The sequence below is a fragment of the Vanellus vanellus genome, assembly GCF_965231255.1.
Source record: "Vanellus vanellus genome assembly, chromosome: 2".
NCBI lineage: Eukaryota > Metazoa > Chordata > Aves > Charadriiformes > Charadriidae > Vanellus > Vanellus vanellus.
Window position 1 is genome coordinate 68,168,751 of NC_138906.1, and position 20,230 is coordinate 68,188,980.

A 20,230-nucleotide genomic window follows, 5' to 3' on the forward strand; every position below is an offset into this window, starting at 1 on the left:
TGACAGTTGTAATGGAACATCAAGGAGGAAAAATCAGTATTTTGCCTAAAACCAAACCAGACCCTTCTGTTCTATATTCTGCAGCGAGACTTCAGCTTCCAAATACAAAATGGATAGTTTCTTCTTTTGACATGCAGACTCACTCCAAGTTGATTGTTTACATCACTGTCAACATCCGTGGGAATGAATGACAGACTATGAAATCAATTGTGCAAATAGCAAGGGAACAAAGTGGTTTTATTGCAGTTCTTGGTAAGGAGGCAGCAAAACAATACAAGTTTCTCATCTGAGATGATAATTAAGTGTGTTACTTGGAGTTTGCTGATAATAATATAAATGTATTCAAAGTAACTCTTTCTGAGATAGAAAATTTTCTAACTTGTAATGCTTTCAGAACAAACTACAATTTTTCTTTAATTTTATGTAAGTTGTGAAATACAAAAGCAGCAGTTGGTAGTAACAGTATTGAAATAACACTGCAAGTTTGCACTGGTTTATCCATTTCCATAAGCGTGGTTATTCTCCCATGCCGAGCCCTTGGGAGGTGGGGTAAGCATGAGAGTTATGAGATACGAAGTTGTCCAGTGCATGACCTTTACAAGGAATTCAGGCATGTTGTTGTGCCAGCCTACTTTGGTGTGAGGTATATGATACTGGCTATTAAGATGTAAGTGATGTAGAATGAATCTGTTGGGTTTGGGTGTTCCCCACTCCCCCCCCTCCAGATTCATTATCCCCATCTCCCTCTATCTTTCTGTGTTTATTTGTAAAAATCATTGTATGATAAATTCATCTAACAGGCACTGATTTGGGTTTTTTTTGGTAGATGTTCACACTCTTTAGTTCTTTCGCTAGCCATTTGCTTTCCATTATTACAGATGTGTCCACTGATTAATGCAGTCCTGATGCCACTCATTATTCCCCATTTCCTGGGCTGTGATGTGATATGAGATTGTGTAGCTCCCCTAGGTGCTCTCTCTGTAGATGGAGTCTATCATCAGTAGCAGAAAATTTGCACCTTTCATTTGCAGTTTTCATTATGGAGTATACTTTTGCTTTAGAGACCCAAGACTCACCTCAGTGAACAGAATAAAATGTTTATCTTCCCTATTGCTGAAGGCAAAATGTTAAAGCTTACATTGATTCAACATTAAAACAGGCTGACTGCTCGAAGAGACATTCATTGATTAAAAAGTCTAGAACTTTTCACGAGTAAACATTTTGCACTACAGCAGTAAGGTTTTCAAAATGGCACGTGGAAAGAATACATGCAGAACATTTTATGCTCAAATTTCGCTACAAATGATGCAGCTGTAATTTAAGCCTTCTGGATTTTGAGTGCTGACAAGCCAGCAGATAAGATTTTCCCCTGCGTGTTCTTCTTTCAGCTCTGCTGATTTACACTTAATTTTTTTTATTGTTTGTCTGTGTGAGATAGGGAAACTTACTCTGCTTTGTTCCTTGCAGCTCAGAATGAGAAAAGAGATCTTCAGTCAGTTTCTGCATTGGATGACTGATTTCTGAAGCTGTAGCAACAAGGCCTGATCTTTAAAGGCCTGTGTGGCCAACTGTCGGAGGGCCTTCACTTCTTCCAAGTGAGGCCTGCAAACATAGCTCTGTTGTAAAACTGGTGTTGATACCACTTTGAAAAAGGTTTCCTCTCTCTGTGTGCACCTGTCTTGAAAAAATCTAGCAATCCTAGAGCAGACAGTTTCTCAAGTTGCTTAGCTCTCAGATCATTTTTCATTCACTGTAGAAGAGTGTTTTTTCTGGAAAAAAACACATTGCTGTATTTTTGCAGCCTCAGTAGGACTTCGTTTTAAATGCTTATCAATCTTCTCATTGCTTACAGGGAAGCTCAATAGATCATACTGAATTGTAGAGTGTGAAGTTTAGGCAAATTTTAATGTACACGTGGAAAATGCTATGGAAAAACTAGATGTGATTTTCAGTGAAATGGAGAAAAATATTGTTGACTTAGGTACATCTTAGAAAAGTAAAGATCTAATCAGATGTTTTCTTCTCTGCCATGGCCATCTTGTGATTAAGGAATTATGCGTTCTTCCAGATACCACACAATGAAACTGAGGAATGGAGTTTGAAAAGCTGTTTTTTCTACACTTCAGGTTGCATAGTTTCCATTCATTCTGGTTAGACTTCTGGGTGCTATGATCTTAGGAAAAATTAGACTTTGCGGACTCAGATGCTGCATCTGTGGTATAAAAAAGAAAATTGCATACAACTCATAAAAAGGTTGGAGTTTAAATGTTGAGGGGATAAAGACTTTTTTGCCTTCATGGACAACAGCGCATTTACTATGTGGGAAGTGTAAGACTGGTGAACCCTTAACTATTCATTTGCTTGTTTTTAAGAGCCTAGGTTTTGTAAGTGATGTGGAAGAGAAGAGGGCTGCTGTCACTTAGCAACCCTATCTGGTTCGGGAACAAAATGTTTTTCTGTTGGAATCTGTGCAGTGCTGCTACAAAGCATTCCTGACTGGGTAGGAGCAGGGGCAGCTCTGTTCTGGAGAGGTTTAGTGCAATCAAAGTTAAGTGTTCCTGATGCTGCATTTGTGAGATGTATTCATGCTGGTATTTGTGACCGTTAGTTTTTTGTTGTCTACCCCATTGTTTGTCTGTTGTCACCATTAGCCAAGTAAACATTTCCAAATGGCTTCAATAAACCAAAATTATATTTTTGCATTAATGGTACAAAATAATTTCTGCCATAAATGATTTGTGATACTGCGCTTTTCAATATTCTAGTATCAGTCATGTACAAATCTTCTGAGAGGTTACATTAGCATCCCTAGAGGAAAAGAAGCCTCAATGTCTGAAGATTTCCTGACTTATTGCTTTTGAAGGATGATGGCATTTGGTAATGTAGCTCTTAATGAATGATAACATGATGAGTGTAATTAGAATATATCTTTCTTTTTTAAACACACTGTTTTTGCTGAAATTAAAAATACCATCAAGCAATCATACTTTTTGAATGCAAAATGAAATTCACTTTGTTCCTCATCAACCTGCTAGTAAGTCAGGAGGTTTCCAGAAGGCAAGCTGGGTCCATGTTTCTACCATGAAATAGGGAATGACTTCAGTTATTCTCTGTGCCTTTGGTTGAATATGCCTTTCAATACACATATACAAGTCTTTTGTCAGTGAGTCTCTTTATTGCTAGTCCATGACAAGCAAAGAATTGTGCTCGCTTTCATGAAGGTATGGTTTGAAAACTAGTTATATTAACTACTGTACTTTCAACTGGGAAATTGCAAAAGCATCATCTTCACTTAAAAGATGTAGTCAGCAATGCAAGAAAGAAAGTTCTTTCCTATTTTCTTGCACTCATACAAAAGGCAAAATTACAAACCTTACTATGTGTAGTTCTGACTATAGGAGGAATGAGGGTAATCCATCACAGTCACCAGAAAAGTTCCCTGTCCTAGAAGTCGCTTATTTGTCTGTGAAAATTACCTCAAGGAATAAGAATGTAATCACCTCATGCTCCTCCAGTCCTGAATATATTGCTGTCAGGTTCAAATTGTGCTGCTGTGTTTTTGTGATGTGAACTAAAGTAACCCAGGCACGCTTATTCTGTAGTTCGTTACAGTATACATGTTTAGTTACCCTGGGCTACAACTGGCTGGGTGCTTCCAACATGAATTTTTGAAATGCCCTTTGTTCTCTGTTATGATCCTGAAATCTCTCATGTCAGCATGTTTATATTAATATTTGATGCTCATGTTCATTTAGTTGTGTTACAAAGTGGTGAGAGACCTCAGTCACTCAGGCCTGGAGATGTAGTTGGTTCTCTGGACTTGAGATGCCCTGAGCCTTTATGGGAATCCCAAATGTAATGTACTTGTACGACTTTCTGTGAGTGTGCTGGCTGAAAGCCAAACCCTGACTTTTTGGGTGCAAAGAGGAGCAGCCAAGTCCCACATCTGTCCTGGCTATCCAACCAATGCATTCCATATACAAGGCTTCTACTGGGAATATTCTGGTTATTTAAAAGATGACTGATAAAGCTAAAAACTAAGACATGAATTGTCACTGCTTTTTCCTAAGTATACAAGATCATTGCTGACTTCTAGAAATGAGTCTGATAATTTCTCCAAGGACATGTAGGTCTGAATCAGCATACCTGTTTTGCTTTCAGTACATCCATCCTGATTTATTCGGACTGGGAGAACACAGTTTGCAGTAACTTTGATGTATACGTAATAGGCACTTTGTACAGTTGTAGGTGGAGGGATGGCTGGAGTGTATCGAATTCAATGAAAAGGTTCTTATTGACTCCAGGGGACTTTGAATTATACCCTGACCCAGCAAGCACTTTAATGTAGGCTTTGGCTCACTGTTTCAGGTTCACTGAGATCACTGAAACTGTTCCAGAAGGTAAAGTTAAACATGTACAACATTTACATGCTTTGGACCATAAAAACCTCTGGTTTTCTCCCATTTTCTGTTTTCCTCCGTGGATGTATATATGCACATAAACATTCTCTTTCCTTAAATATGAAAAATATAACTTTTGCTAAGTAAATCTCTTGCTCAGTGAAGGTGTACTTAAAATAAAGAACGCTAATTTATGCATAGCTAATAGGTCAATAAGATCTCAGTAGAAAGTATAACACTTTTTATGTAGAGAGCAATGTATGATTTGGTGGGTGATTTTGGCCTTCAGTTCCCTCTCTACAGTCCCGTCTTTGGTCTGATGTATATTCTGAAATGCGTTGTCTGTGGTCATATTCACATTTCAAAGCCTACCTATGACTGTGCATGCATTGGAATCTATACTGCATTTTAGATTACCTCGTGGAAGGTCTTTTCCTCTGGATCAATGTTGATTTTAACTTGTTTGAAATGTCCATTCTAATGTAGTGCAGCCTGAAAGGAGATTAAATGAAGAATGCGTTTTGCTTTCTAATTATTAGCTGTAAACATGTTTTTTTAATTTTTGTCTGTTGTAGTAATATGCTCAGCTATCTTGAAATTTTCAGTTACTATAAAAACATTATACTTGCACTGATGAAATTTTTTTTACTGATCTTGTTTTGTACTATTATTTTTCAGGCAATTTAGCTTCACTGGTCAAGTTAAATTAGTTGAAATTTGAATGTTATTTAATGCCAGTTCCTTGTGAGCTTCCAGTGAGTTTCTGGGTACAGTTCAATAACACTGTGTTTGTCTTCTATGTTACTCAATTTTAACTCTGAAGAAATTTGCATCCACACCTATTTTAGACAGATAAGGTCTAATGAGTCTAGCTAGTGTAGTACCTTAGGAAGTTACTGCCCCTCAGATGTCCATTGTGCTTCTATGTCAAAGACTGCTTCTACAGCAATGAAACCAGTAAAAGCATATGCATTAGGATATGTATGTTTACACCATGGCATAAAGTCTACACACCTTCTTCTGCAGTCCAAAGTGAGCCACCATACTATCGCAGTTCAGGGAAGGGCAGATACCCTCTTCTGACTGTACCACTATTAGGCAGTAACAAAAAGCTGGAAATAATAGTATCTTGGATGACTATAACAAGTAATTGAGAAAGCCTGGGTTTACTTTTCTTCTTTTCTTACCCTCTCTTCATTTGGTGTTTGTAATGTCATAGCGAGCAGGTGTCATTAAGCAAAACCTAAACCTCTTACTTTTAGCTAGCAGTGTCTGGTGCATTTGATTTGTTCTGCCTTCCCCTGTTTCTGGTCAGAATCCAGAGCTGCTAATTTCCTTAGCAGAGTGAGAACAAATTATGTGTAAAACTAGCAGGTAACTTCTGAGGATTTATGCATCTACAGATTCTTTGCTCTCTTTATGTGCTGGAGATTACCAAAGTTGGCTCAAGTTTGCTTTGGATGGTGCTTTCTTTGAAGGTGTCTGCAAAGACTTGGCCCACTCAATGTTTATTTTAGTAGTAATAAGGCCAGTTTGATGTTACCAGATGAAAGTGAGTCAGGAAGGATGAATAAAAACCACAGAGACTACTGTACTTCAAAAATTACTTATGGAGCCATTTTTTATCTGGTCAGATAATCATGTAATATTTCTAGTAATTTGTCATTCTATGGATTATCACAACACAATAACTTGTCCTTTTTGAAGCTGTGCCAATGCAGTATTGTGCACTGACATAATAAAGTTGTTTTACATTGCTGCTTAGATATCAAAGCAAAAGCAAGGTGTTTCATCAAGAGGCTTCAATCACTTGTTGGTATTGCTGAACGGGCTTTTCCAAATATGTTGAAGGTGATGACAGAATTCTTTTGAAATGTTAATATTAGTGAGGGAAAGGGATTTTTAGAAGACATAACTTATAGGTCTGTAGCAGATAGCTGCTTGCATAAAGGAGTTGCTAATGATAGTAAAATTCCAAACACTTTTGATTAAGAGATAGTCTGTTGCTCTCGGCTTGTTTGCTTTAGATTTAGAGTCTGATGAAGCTGTGTGGGAGGCAGACACCCTGTCACTCTTATGGAATTTTCTTCTCTTCATTTGCATTCAAACCTTAGTACAAGTACATACGTCATCTTGGCAGCGGGGGCATGGGTTCACTGAATAGTCAGGTGAACCTTCAAAGCTGAAACTGGAAGACAAATGACAAAAACTAGATAGTATGTGCATCAGTCTTCCAGGTTGTCATGAAATGATGCTGCTAGCAGCTTTATCTATAGTGAGTTTCTGCTTACTGCTCTTCAATATGGGACAAGGTCCGGTTCCTCCTGTCTGCTGGTCCAACTCTGTGTAGGAAAAATTAATTGCTAAATGCCTAGCAAATCCTAACCTTGCCACCATACACAGGGGTCTTTAAGAAGGGGAATGATCTTATGGAAGTGACCAGTAGGTCTGCCTCATCTCTCTTGCTACTTTTCTGTGGATGCAAAGAAGACAGGCTGCGCAAAAGGACTGAGTAGCATGGCGTGGTCTGGTCCATAGGTAAAATGCTTCTTGGGGAACACGTTGTGGGCTAGTGATGTTTTATCGTGTCAGGATTTTATAAACAAGTATGTACTAAATGCTAGAATGTCGGGGAACCTGGAATAGCTGGAACAAAATAGCTGTTGCTATATTAATTAAATCTAGCTCCAGTTGTTTTGAGTATGGTCAAATGGGTTAACCCAGTATAATACATTTAAATCTCACTAACACGTTTTTATGTAGAATAAGAGTGCATTATGGGGTGTTAGTACCACAGCATCATTTTCTGTCCATGTAGACAAACCTCAAATTAGCATACTTACTCCCCAGTAATGATGTAAGTGTGATTTTGATGTCTATCACGTTTCAGAATTGCATGGAGCATTCTGATTAAAAATGCCTCATAATGCTGCTGCTTTTCCTTTCACCAGAGGCCAGCAGAAACTGTAGATGAAGAAGAAAATGCAGAAGAGGAAAATGACAGGGGGGAGGAAGCATATAAAGGAGAGGAAGAATATCCAGAAGTAAATGGAGAGGAAAATGGGGAAAACGTTAAAGAAAGAAGTGAAGTGGAAGAAAACAAGAAGAAATTAAATGAGAATTACGAAGATGAAGCAGAAGAAACAGAGAATGTTGACCAGGCAGAAGAGGAACTTATCCACTTCAATGGCAAGAAAAATGAAAAAAATGGTGAGGGAATGGAGCACTTGAACTACCAAGGTGATCTTCAGCCTGAAGAAGAAATGAAAGAAAAGGATTCTGACAGTCAGAACCATGTGAGTGTTTATTCTTTCAGTTTGTTGATCTTAAGTTATTGTTCCTCATTCATCTCAGCCTTAGGCTTGTCAGCTAGTCTCTGAGTAGCTCACTCCTGATATGGTCCTGAGAGCATTTATGAGAATCTTTTGTTTGTCAGAAAAGCTTTTTTCTGTCTGTATGTGCCAGTTACATCAGTAATTACATTATATGCCCTCCAACTGAGAAAGCAGACCTTTCTTGCTATTTGATGAATCTGCATCTCCTGCTTTGCTGAGTATGCTGAATTTTGAAAAAAAAAAAGTAGTAAAAAAAATTGTTGCAATTTCCAGAAAAGCATAATCATTATATAATTCCACACTGCATTGTCTTTTAGGACAGAGCAGAAGAGTGTGTTCATGAAACCACAGTTCCTCATTATTATGATCAGTTGACTTTCACAGCAGTTGCATTTCATTAAAAGGCTCTTGCCATTGCTTTGTGGAAGTTTCATCTCCTTTTCTTAGAAGTTGGAGAAGACAGTGGAGATGAACAGGATCCTCAAAGCAAGGGGCCTTAGTTGATTTAAAAGCAAATATGCCATTAATGTAGGAGACACAGTAACATGCCATTGCCTTAGATGGAAGCATGCAAACCAGAAAAATAAAGTGGACGACCCTGACTGCCAGATGAACTGACCAGTGAACGGAATGTGGAAAACAAAGTGTTTTGTTTGATGAGGAGAATCCAGATCTGGTAAGAGTGGGATTCTTGAGTGTCAGAACAAGAACAACTTGCTGCATATTTGCTGCCTGTAGGCTGTTGAAAAACAGTCTTCCTCTTCTTCTTGTGACACTGGGAATGGTTTCTTGCACCTTGCAACTGGGTTTTCTTCTGTTTCTGTATGAACATACAAAACCAGTTTTCAATTAAGAGCTGAGTAACGCAGCATTTTCTTGGGCCCTGAATTTATTCTATGCTTGTTATATTGATTTTTTGTTAGTTTTTAGAAAAGCTGAAGTTATTTATGCAAGTGGAGAAAGTGAGTAAGCATTCACTTTAAATGGATATGTGGGTAACTGGATGTTCGATGAAAGAACTTGGGGACAATCTCTAATTTGAGTACTTTCTCCTTTGGAAGGTATATAAGTATAAGGTAAATAAAAATGTTGATGTGATCACACTTGGAAAACATTTTTTCATGTTAAGAATACCTTGTGGATATTTTAGTATGAAGTGCTAACACTGTGTTGAAATGAACTGAAATCTTTATTACTCAATGGAGTTAACAATAACTGTACTTTTTCTCTAGGTTGATTCCCATCTTGAAAAAACATCCACAAATCCAAGGGTGACAATCACCAGCCCACAGGAAAGCGAAAAAAAAAGTGACCAGAGCAATGACTATGCTGCAGTTGCATAGATAGAAAAAGTGTAATGAAAATGACAGATTATAAGACTATTATACAAAGCATGCTATTTTTTGTGATTGATAATTTATAATGGGAAGATAGGCTGAGTACCTACATATCGAGTCTTGAGATGATAATGCTATATGGACTGATATAGAAAACAAACATTAATAGTTACTAGAAGAACATAGAATTATTTTTACAAGGTGACATTTTCTGATAGATTTGAGGCAGGAAATACAAGAGTACTGTATAGTAGTATTAGAAATAAATTAACTATTCTGTGGTATAAGATGGTTACCAGAAATAGAACAATCACAAAAATGACACTGTTCAAGAAAAAAGAAAAAAAACCCACCCAAATCCAATGTCAAAACTTATTTTCAGATTTGTTCAAAAAGAGAAACCATTTTTGACTTTTAATGAGGACATACATATTTTTTCCTTTAAAATTCCACGCGATACATACGATTTCCAGGCATAACCTTAAGATATAATTGGAATGCATTCCTCACTTAATGGACTTATGCCCACAAAAAATAGTGTACTATAATGAGATGTCAGTCATAATGTTACTAAAAAGTGGATTTTCAATATATTAATTAGAATTGTTAGTTTTTACATTCATAAATAGCACTTATTTAGCTCTATAAATATATGTAGACAGCCTGCAATACTGCAGTTTGCTCCCATTTACAGCAAGAAGTTTTGATTCTCCTGTACTGATTCACTAACCAGTGAATTGTTATCGTAGTGAAAAAAAAGTAAAGGAAGACTATGTAGCAGATTAGTGTCAAAAGTTGAGTTTGGATGGATTTGTAATTCAGTCTAGGTCAAATTTGATTTATTAATGAAAAAAAATTAATAGGCCTGTATTCAGACTGAAATTGCCGTGTAACCATGCTGTCAATGGAGCCATTTTAATATGAAACATGTTAGGATGGGCCTGTCAGTTTTCTGTAAAAGTCGGCAACAATTGCTGCATTTATGAATCCTTTACATAGCCTTAATGGTTGGAAGTGTATCATTATCTTTCTGAGCAAGCTGGCTCCTGATAGGCTTTGGCTTAATTTGCAGTAGTAAATAAGACATTGATCCACAGTATTAGTTCTCTTAATGACACCAATTCCATTGCTCTTATCGTTTCTCTGTTAGTAATGGGAATAATTTGTAGTTCATAGAAATACAACCCTGAGAATAATTTCATTAATTATACAAAGGAAATAGTGGGTTTCCTTATCATTAATGCTGGTAAATTATGAGAAACTAAATGTCATTTTTGTTGATTTCATGCCATTAAGGCAAAAATTACATTTATGAAAAAATTGAACTTGAAGCGCTGTTTGAGGAATGTGAAGAGCCACTTGTCATGACTGAAACTCATACAAACATCTTCACTTTTTCTACTAACTATTAAATATATTTTTCCAGTGGAGTAGAAATACGTAGAGAACCTTCAGCGTGTTTCTGAGTATTGGCAATGTAAGTACAAAAACCATAATGTTAAAAACCATAGGAACAGGGTTAGAACAGTTTGCCCTGTGGCATCTTTGAATTGTCTGTGATTCGTGTGTCCTTTGTTGAAGTGTCTGACAAAGATCTAAGGGAATATTACATTTGTGATCAGTTCAAAATAAGCTCTGAATTTAGCCAACCTCTTAAGCAAGTATGTATGCTTCTTTGATACAGCAAATAAGGCTGTGCTCAAACATCTTTGATTTCACTGGGATTTAAGAGGACATTGAAAGTTAAGCAGAAGTAAAAAAAAGCCACCCCCCAACAGAATGAATAAAATAACTCTATGTGCTAGTGAGGAAAACTGACACACAGAGATCCTCTAGGTACCTTTATGGTTAATCCTGCACTGGAATAATATATGCAGTAGCATTAAAAGCCCTCAAACAATACTTAACCAGCCAGAGAAGGCAGCTCTGTCTCTCGGGGAGCTTAGGGGAATTTACCTGCTGAACCTTCTGTGCAAAGCTGACCAAGGAAAATGGCTAATGCTGTGTCTTTGCTCACTTAGAGCTAAATAGCTCATAAGCTTACCAGTAAGCATGGGCTTAAATGAGTTGCTGAATCAAGACAAATGACAGTAATCTCATATTGATGTTACTATGAATGGGCTCTTTGCTAGAAGTTAATGGTGTACCAAATATAGGACTCTACTTGCTGTCACCTTATTGAAAATTAAGACTTGAACAACCTCTGAGATGTTCTTCATCCTCAAAAGTTTGAAGTCAAACTGACACCCAAAAATACCTGATGGAGGTACTCCATTTGGAGCATGTTTGCCTCAAAATGTTGTACCTAGGAAAAATATGTAGAAGAAATTGAGGGATATGTATGGTGATACTTTTCTCCCTTTAGTTTCTATTTAAAGGTTCCATCTGCCAACAGTTTCTGCCATTTCTTCCCTTTTCGCAAATATTCAGTGTCTTCCATGCTTAAAAGACTTACAGATATTGATAAGACCAATTTAAAAGCTTAAACTAAATTCTAGGGAAGTGTAATATGATGATTTTCTTTCATGGGAGCATGAAATCCCTATGAGTGCTACACAGCCTTTAAAATGTTTCGCCTTCTGTTTTCTTGTAAGAAAGACAGGATATATTTCTTTAGAGTAGCAAATAATTCACCTTACAACGCTGACAACATGAATTTTGTATCAGATTCTTTTATATAGAGAAATTAGTTTATGCATAACAAGTAATTCTGATGTTAAAGTTGAAATTAAACAAGAAGCATGCAGGTGGTCTTGCTAATAGCTTTTCTGTCTGGATTTGATGTGTGTGATGGCTTAACTCTGTTTCCATGAGAAATACATTATTTTGTTAAGCTTATATAATGTTATTTTATTAAGCTTATATGCAACAGTTCTGCATTTTTTTTAAGACTTGTTTTCTTGTTTTGGTTTTATTTTGAAAAATAATTTGCTATTAAAGAGAACTACCATACAGATATTCCTGTGTTTTGTCTCATATCAAGTCCTCTTTGATGTTAAGTCTATCTTTGGGTGACTGACTTTATAAACCTGGTGATTTTGCAGCTGATAGGATTCTCCCATAACTAGAACTTAAAAAAAAAAAAAAAATCAGATTTGGTAGTTTTCATATTGCAACTGTGAAAGAAAATATACTGACAGTTTAGCTGTTACATAGTTATAAATCTAAATTACAAATCTAAGAATAACAGCACAGTTAAACTGGCCACTGGTTTTTAATGTCATTGTTTGGGTTAGGACTGGATTATTGATATGTATATACTGTTCAGCTGATAATCAGCAAATAACACGTGTTTTATCTGTTCACTGGTAAAGCTTGAGAAAACTACCAAAACTTCTAGATGTCTCCCTGCTGAAATTCCTAATGTCAGCAAAGCATTAAAGCACATGCTTAAATCCCATAGGACTGCAGTTTTCATTAAACATTATCTAATGCTTCGGTGCTTTGACACATCAGAGCCAAAATAAAGTTAGTTTCTGGAAAGAAATGGGTGAAAATAAGGAAAATATAATCCCCACTCAGTCTGACCAAAAGTAAAGCGAAATAAACCTGCCTGCAGAACAGGAAAAGTGTAAGTGTAAGTACTCTGATTACTTGAAAATATGGGGAAAGGATTGCTGCTTTGGTATTTTGATTGATTATCCCAAAGTTAAATTAAAATAACATTAATAACTGAGTACAAAATGAGTTATCTCAAGGAAGGGTGTATTTATTAAGTGGTAGCAATCAGAATGATTTAATTGGATGTAGCTCAAGGATATATTGTTTTGGGTGGCTGATAGCCTTCAATCTAAGTTTTAATCAAAATAAGCGCTTTAGCCACGGCAATAAACAGTGAAGCCATCGGCCATCTTTAGATTACTCTGCATGTACATATTTGTATGCATTAAGTTATAGGCATGCGTGTGAACACTGTAACTGAATGCATTTGCTGTGTGTTCATACATACTTCACACATACATAATGTGCATATATAATAATCTGATCTTGTTATATAGTTAGCGATGGGAAAAAATATTATTGACTGTAGCTGAAATTTGCTATAATTATACAAGAAAATATAGCTAAATGTAGTAATAACTAGCCTCATAAAAAGGGTGACATATCTTTTGAAGTTCTGTGTATACTTTGGTGCTTTGCTGAGCCAAGCTCAGAATGCTTGAAGCTCTGAAATAAAATGGAAATAGCAGCCTAAAACCAACTGGGAGCTACGTGGGTCATAAGGAAGCGGACAGGATTTGGAAAATTCAAGAAAGTAAGTACAAGTCTTTATTACAACATGTGATACCAAAACTTTCAAAGGTCTTTAGTACTAGCTACAGTGCTGGGAACACCTGATTTAAACAAAGGGGTATTTTGAAACAGTAGGCAGATTTCCAACAACCTATGCGGTTAATAGGAATGCGTTTAAATGTTCATATTTTTCTTGCAGTCTCCTACAGCTGTGATGATATGTGTGACTCTAATATTTGCTATTTGATAAATGAATCCCTAATTAAATTCAATTATACTTTTCCCTTGTCCTCAGTGGGACTGAAATTTAATTCAAAATACAGGTTTTATTAGTTGAAAGCTTCTACCCTCTAATCCTAGAAAGGTTTCAAAATCTCGTTTGGTATAAACTATAAGGAATCTAATTCTCTATAGAATGATTCACAGTTCTGTATATCAGGAACATGTAGACTCATGTTTATGCTTAATAGATTTTTCAAAGGCACTGGTTTTATGCATACTATTTATACTGTGGAGTCTCTGATTAGTGTCCACACATTTCAGTGTAAAAAACAATGTCAGGTCTCTCTTTCTGTAAGAACTGTTTGCCTGGACGCTCAGTCTCACATTCTGTGCCTTTGTGCTGGCACTGATACGCCTGTGCAGCAGGTGGAGTCAAGCTCCTCATCCAAGCTCCCTCTGCAGAATAATTTTTGAAGGCATTTACTTTTTCCATACTCCAAAATAAAACATGAAAAAGTTTTGTCCGAGGCTAAATTCCTCTCCTGAACACCCAAGTTACAACCTTAACACTGGTGATTTCCAGGAGAGTGGTCCTGCGCTATTCCAGGCGTGCAAAAAAGCATCAGCCAGGTCTGCGAACCACCGCACTTAACACATTTGGCCTCAGTGGTTATACTGGCTCCGGTCCTCTAGGCTCTCCAGGTCGTGACCGGAGAAAAATTACCCTCCAGAGGATGATACCAAATATCTGAGATCCTGGCTGAGTCACCCTAAAAGGAAGAGGCAGCTTAAGAATTAGCCTAAAATTGGATGATGTGGAAGGACAGTGTCTACTTGGGATCCGCTTCAAAATCCTTCCCCTTCCTCTCCTACTCTGAAGAAGCTGACTTTCACAGGAAGCAGAAACTTTGGCTGATGCTTGCAAAAGGCAAAACCAGCATGCAATAAAGCATAAATAACATAATACCAAAGCACTGTTGACCCTGTAACAACTTCCAGTGGTGCTGGATGAATGGTGGGCCACGTCCAAAATGTCGTTCCCTCTTCAGCACGGCCTGATTTCCTCCTGTCTGTTGAGAGAGGAAGAAGAGGAACACTAAGAGTTATTCTGTAGCTGCCCTTGCCACAAAGTTAGGCACTTATTTTTTTTTAAACAAGCGTGAAATAAAGTATAGCTTGCAGAGGTAGTATGTAAATCAAAATCTGTACTGTAAAGTGACAGGATGCTTGTTTTAACAAAAGGCATCTATCTATAAAGACAGTCGTGTGCTACTTGTGGTTTGGGGGTTTCTTCTCCTTCAGCCTTTTTCCTGAGGTACTTTCGTCGGGTGAAGCCCCTGAGAGGTGTGGGGAAAAATTAGAAAGGGACTGGGAGGTAATTGGATTGGGTAAGCTCAAATAAAGAGGAAGGTGCGCTAGCACCACCAACCCAAAGTTTTCCACAGTCAGTGGATCGGCCTTCGGGTGTCGGGGCTGCGGGGGCTGCAGTGGTACAAGGAGCATCCTCTGGCAGGCTGCATGCAGGAAGGGAGGCAGAGTCGATGTGCGTGTTACAGATCAAATTGGTGCTTGCATTGTAAGCTGGCAATAAGAGTGACATTTGCCCCTAAGTCTAAAACACTCAAAGCCTCACCATTTGGAGGAAAATCACGTTTTGCCTGTAGTGGGAGACTGTCTTGAGGTGCTGAACAAAAGGTTTTATAAGAAGAGTCTAAAGGAAATTACATTTCTTAAGACTCACTGCATCGCTTTCAAATCTTTTTTGGGCCATTCCTTCTCTCTTCTTTCTCATATTATCTATATCAGAAACCAAAAAAATCCTCATCAGCTTTCAAATATGAAAACGTTTGAGTTTCCTCCTCCTTCAAAAACTGTTTGACTCCACAGAATGAAAAAACATTGCTAGAAGCTCATACTCCAAATCCAGTGCATTATCTGGCAGGATATATCCTGTCAAGATGCTGAAAAACACTAAGATGACATCATTTATTTTTAAGCAAGGTTAAAAAAAAAAGAAAAAAGTTAATCTTACTGAAATTAGTCATTAAGAAAACTGCTCCCAACCCCCCTTTTCTCCTGTAGCTCTGCAAGATTTGCCCACAGGGTGAGTACACCTGCTGCACGCTGGTGGCGGATCCAGCTGCTTCCCAGGTGAGACTTGTGACGTGGTGACTGTCTGTCAGGGATGTGGGGTCGGAACTGGCTCTGGCAGTGTGGCCGGTACCGCTGGCTGCAGTCTGCCCTCCGTCTCTCCCTTCCTTTCCAGGGGAGAAGCAGCCTCCTTCCCCCTGCATTCTTCAACCCTGCTGCAGCCGCACCTCTCGCGGAGCTGTGCCGGCTGGCTGTGCCCCTGACTCCCGGCCTTGGCTCATTTTTCCAGCACAGGAGAATTGTGTGAGCGAGGCTCAACCCCACTGTTTCCCACAGCTGCAGCCTGGGAACTGCGGCTGCTTGGGAGGAGATAAGCAGGTGGGATTCTTTGGGAATCCTGATTGAGAGGCTGGGAACAGCCAGCCCTGGGGGGAGGGATAAGTACCCCAGCCTTCAGCTGAAGCAGCTTCGTGGAAGAACCAATTGAATGTCACAGAGGCAAAGAGCTGGGAATTAAGAGACCACAAAGTCAATGCCTGATGTAGGGGGGAACAGTTATTTTATTTGTGTGTACTTAGGGGATGGGTACCATCCCTTTGCATTTGCCCTCATATAGGTGGGTGGATTCTCCTGCTCTTAAGGGAAGAAAACATCTTCAGACCTCAGTGATATGTAGATCTTTCTGCTTGTCCTAGTTGGGAAAATCTTCTGATTTGACTGATTTAAACTCCTCTGCCTCAGTGATGAAGTGGTGGTGTCAGAGATGAGCAGTAATGCTGCTGCTGCACTTTGGATACCCAGCTCGGTATCCTCATGCAGAAGTTGCCCTTGTTTCCTCTATCGCCACAGGTTGTGGTTTCATTACTGCATACCATCTCTGCATCCTTCTGTTTCTCTGCTGTGTTTGCTTCTTCCAGCTTGGTTATGAGAAATGATATTTCTAAAAAGAATGCCTGTACTCCATGTTAATTCTTAGTTAGGGATTGTTGGTGGCAAAGCTGGCACCCTCAGAGAAGCCTGAGCTTTACACCTTTCCCTGCCATTCTCTTATTTCTCCCACTGCCCCACAGTTAGCACCAAGCAGGAATTGGTAAGCCAAGAGCTAGGACTTGCATCTGCTGTTTAAAAGTAGTCTCTCTCTGCAGAGAAAGAAAAGTGGATGAAGGCTGTTTCTCCTTTTTATGCAATACAAGACCTAATTCAAGATGACCTAAGGACTCATCATTCAGAGCATCCTGACCATGTGGTTATGAGTGGCTTATCCCAGGACAAGGAAAGTAGGGTAGCTAAACCTCTTGGGTGCTTCTGGCTGGGGACCTCACCCTCAAGCTCATCTGATGCTTGCAGATGGACCTGTGCGTGTGAAGGGAGGCAGCCGTCTGCTGCAGCAGCATCACCACATCCGCTCATGGGGATTAGAGCCTTTCCCTGGCGCAGCCTTCTCAAGCGTGAGTTGCTGTGGGCAAACTGAAGTGGAGGGTTTTTTTTTTTTTGCATAAAAGATGTGTGGAGTTTTTTTGGGGGAGGGGTGGGTCATTCATCTCAAAGGCCTTAAGGTTAGTGTTAGGCTTTTTTCACTTACTAACACCTATCCACTCGGATAGGCTGCTGCAGCTCCGCAGCAGGGAGAGCCGCTGCCCTGCGAAGGGCCCCTGAGCTTGGCTGCTGGGAGGTGGGCAGGTGCTCGGCTGGTGGGCGAGGGAAGGAGGTCGTGGCGTGCTGACTGACCTAGTGACGTTTGCCAGGGCTTTCAGACAAATGCCTACTTCTCTGGAAGCCTATTGCTTCCACCAGGAAATGGAAAGGACTACGCATAATGCTTTCCCATTAGGGCCCCTGGACTGAAAGGAGTGATGTATGTGTCAGGCACTCAGCAGCATGAATATCTCTGGGTATTCAGCTCCATCCACCCATGGCTCATTTTCCTGGCACGTGGTGCTCCCAGCAGCTCTGTCCCCTTCACTGCTCACCCCTGCTTACAAGCAACAAGCCTGTGCTGTATTAATTCCCTTACACATGGGATGCGCACCGTGATCTTTGACACCTGTGGTTTCTGTGCTTTGCTGTGCGTGTGCCTGAACACAGGTGTGACACGTGCAGGAGACAGCCAGTGGCCTCCTTGCAGAGCAGATCTGGAGATACTTTGATGACTGCCTTAGGGTTCTTCTAAACCAACATCTGTGTGATCCACAGCTGGGTGTTTTGAAGGCAAGGACTTGGTGGCCTGGTCTCCACTGCTCTTAGAGAGTGGTTTGGAAACTGCCTTCTGTACACCTGCCTGATGGGTTGCTTGCAGACAGCCTGTATGAATAGGCTTGGCAGCATACCAAGGAACCAGAGCCCTCTCAACATGCATGCATCCTCAGAGAGAAGACAATCTGGCTATCGGCTCTGGAGGTACTTTTGAGCTGAGGCCTTTGGTTTATGCCATTGGTTCAGGCAGGTGAACTTCTATGTGATCTGCAGGATGATTTCATGTCACACCTTAGGCTAAGTATGTGTGGTGTCTGGAGAGAAAGAGCAGTTTGTTTCAGAGGGCAATGCTGGGGCGCTCGTCAGAGAGCAGTCCCTGCTGCTGGGGGGACGGTAGTAGGGCAAAAGACCCAAAGAATGCTCCATGTCAGGCAAAGATTTGATGGCAGCGCATGCAGACATACAGTTAAACACAAGACACATTTAAACCAGCTAACTCAACCTATCGCTTTCCACAGTTACATGATTGCCTGGAGGTCAGCACAAGCTACTTGCAGTCCATTCTTTTGTGATTTTGAGCTACACAGGGGCTGCTCACGTGTGCTGCAATCATCTCTCTAACAAGTGTTTGCTCTGAGGCACCAAGCTCCTACCGCAGCCCATGTCACAAGTACTCCAAGAGATGGTGATGTCTTACCGTCGGAGACATCTGAGACGTTGGCTCTCAGGGCATGTGAGATTTCATGTGGCTCCTATGGTGGTTTTGGAAAAATGCTGGAGGTGCCCCTACCCTCAGAATTCAGCTACAGGACAGAGCTGAAAGGAGCTGGCACTGGCTCCAGTGGCTCTACTGGGTACCAGCAACTGCCTCTGCTCTGCTTTGCCCTGATGTTGTGCCTTGCTCTGGGCCAGCTCAGTCACCTCTGCTTTGCAAGGGGAGATGCAGATGAGCCCACTTGGTTGTGGCCTTACAAAGCAGTGAGCCAGAGAGCCAACCAGCCCCTATGTGATGGATACTGGGTAATTCTCTGACAATCTGTGCTTCTCAGAGACAGTGGCAAAGTGTTCAGCAGTCTTTGAAGTAAGTGCTTTTTTTCTTGGCACAAACTTGCTCCAGTTTCAGGAGAAATCCCTTTGCAAGGGGTCAGGTGAGAGCTGAACCCAGTCCGAGCAAGAGCTATCAGAAGATATTTCTTTATTATAGTACATTTAAAGGGAAAACTGTGTTCTCGTGCTGGGGATAACACACTTGTCCGAGAATAAGATCCTCATGCTTGTCTAGCCATCTGTGGCAAACAGAATATTGATATAAAAGTTGGTTGTATTTTTTTTTATAATGTCTACTTCCATGAAGACTTTAGGCACTGTATTTTTGTTGTTCTGGTCACAGATTTTAGACCTGCAGCAAGCTTTTCTGTGCTTTCGATATTCACTGACTATTTCTCCTGATCTTCATTGCCAGATGACCAATATTGATGCTTCTTGAAATGCTGCGTTTTGCCAGATCTCCCCCAGGGATTCGTTCCCACTCGCCTCTCTTTCCCCCTCCATCTCCTTCCTGCTCATGCTGCAGACCTGCCTCCCCTATGCCGCTGATTCAGGCTGGCACGCTGTGCACCCCCCCTCCAAGACATGCCTGGGGCGGGGGTCCCTCTGGCCTCACCCCTGCTGCTGAGCCAAAAATAGATGTGGAGGCTGAGAAAGGAAATATCAGGGCGCGAGGTTCCAGAGGGAGGCAGGGAGAGAAACGGCAGCAGATGCTGAAGTCATTAGGCGAGCAGACGCAGTGAAATAATGACATTCCAGAAAAGCCTCTCGCCAGCTGAACAAGCACCCTCCCAGCCTCCCAGGACCGGGGGGTGCCTTTAACCAGGCAACGGCCTGAAGCTGTAAGTCTTGAGGCTGAAATCACTGGAGCAGCATATCTAGTGCATTGTCAAATTGACCAGCTTATTAGCAGTGTTTAAAAATGATCTCCCATCTTTATTTGCAAATACCCATGAATGGCAAATTATGGAAAAAAGGGGGCCTGCAAAAAAAAAAACCCAAAAACCAAAAAACCAAACAGCTGCAAATGATTACGCAAAACAATAAAACCAGTTACTTGCATGCTGCCCCTTCTGTTTGCGGAGCCGTTAGAAGTATTGGCCTGACTTACTGTTGATATGCAGAGATTATTTTCGTAACAGTCCCTCTGTAAACTATCTGACAGCAGAACTGAGCTTTGCCCTGCTTAATGTATATCAAGTGAACTAATGCAGGAAGCACGCACTGTGTGGTCTGCCACACGTCCAGATAAGAGCGGAAGAAAATCAGGGTGTGGATGGACGGTTTGCCCAGGGATCAGAAAGCTCCAGAAGGAGCGTGTGCGGTCTCTAAATATTGGAAACAGGGGGAGGATACGTGGGTCTCCCCATCT

General features: G+C 40.2%; 1 protein-coding gene across 1 annotated transcript in view; it reads left to right on the plus strand.

Annotated features, from left to right (window-relative positions):
• The window catches only part of DCDC2 (doublecortin domain containing 2), a gene marked incomplete at its 5' end in the record, with an annotated part of 74,667 nt that extends 65,399 nt beyond the window's left edge, over positions 1-9,268 (plus strand). Inside the window, 2 exons of the mRNA XM_082479135.1 lie at positions 7,352-7,696; positions 8,968-9,268. Coding sequence (XP_082335261.1) covers positions 7,352-7,696; positions 8,968-9,078 — 456 coding nt within the window. The 3' untranslated portion in view covers positions 9,079-9,268. The remainder of the gene's footprint in view (positions 1-7,351; positions 7,697-8,967) is intronic.
• Between the last annotated feature and the right edge of the window lie 10,962 nt (positions 9,269-20,230).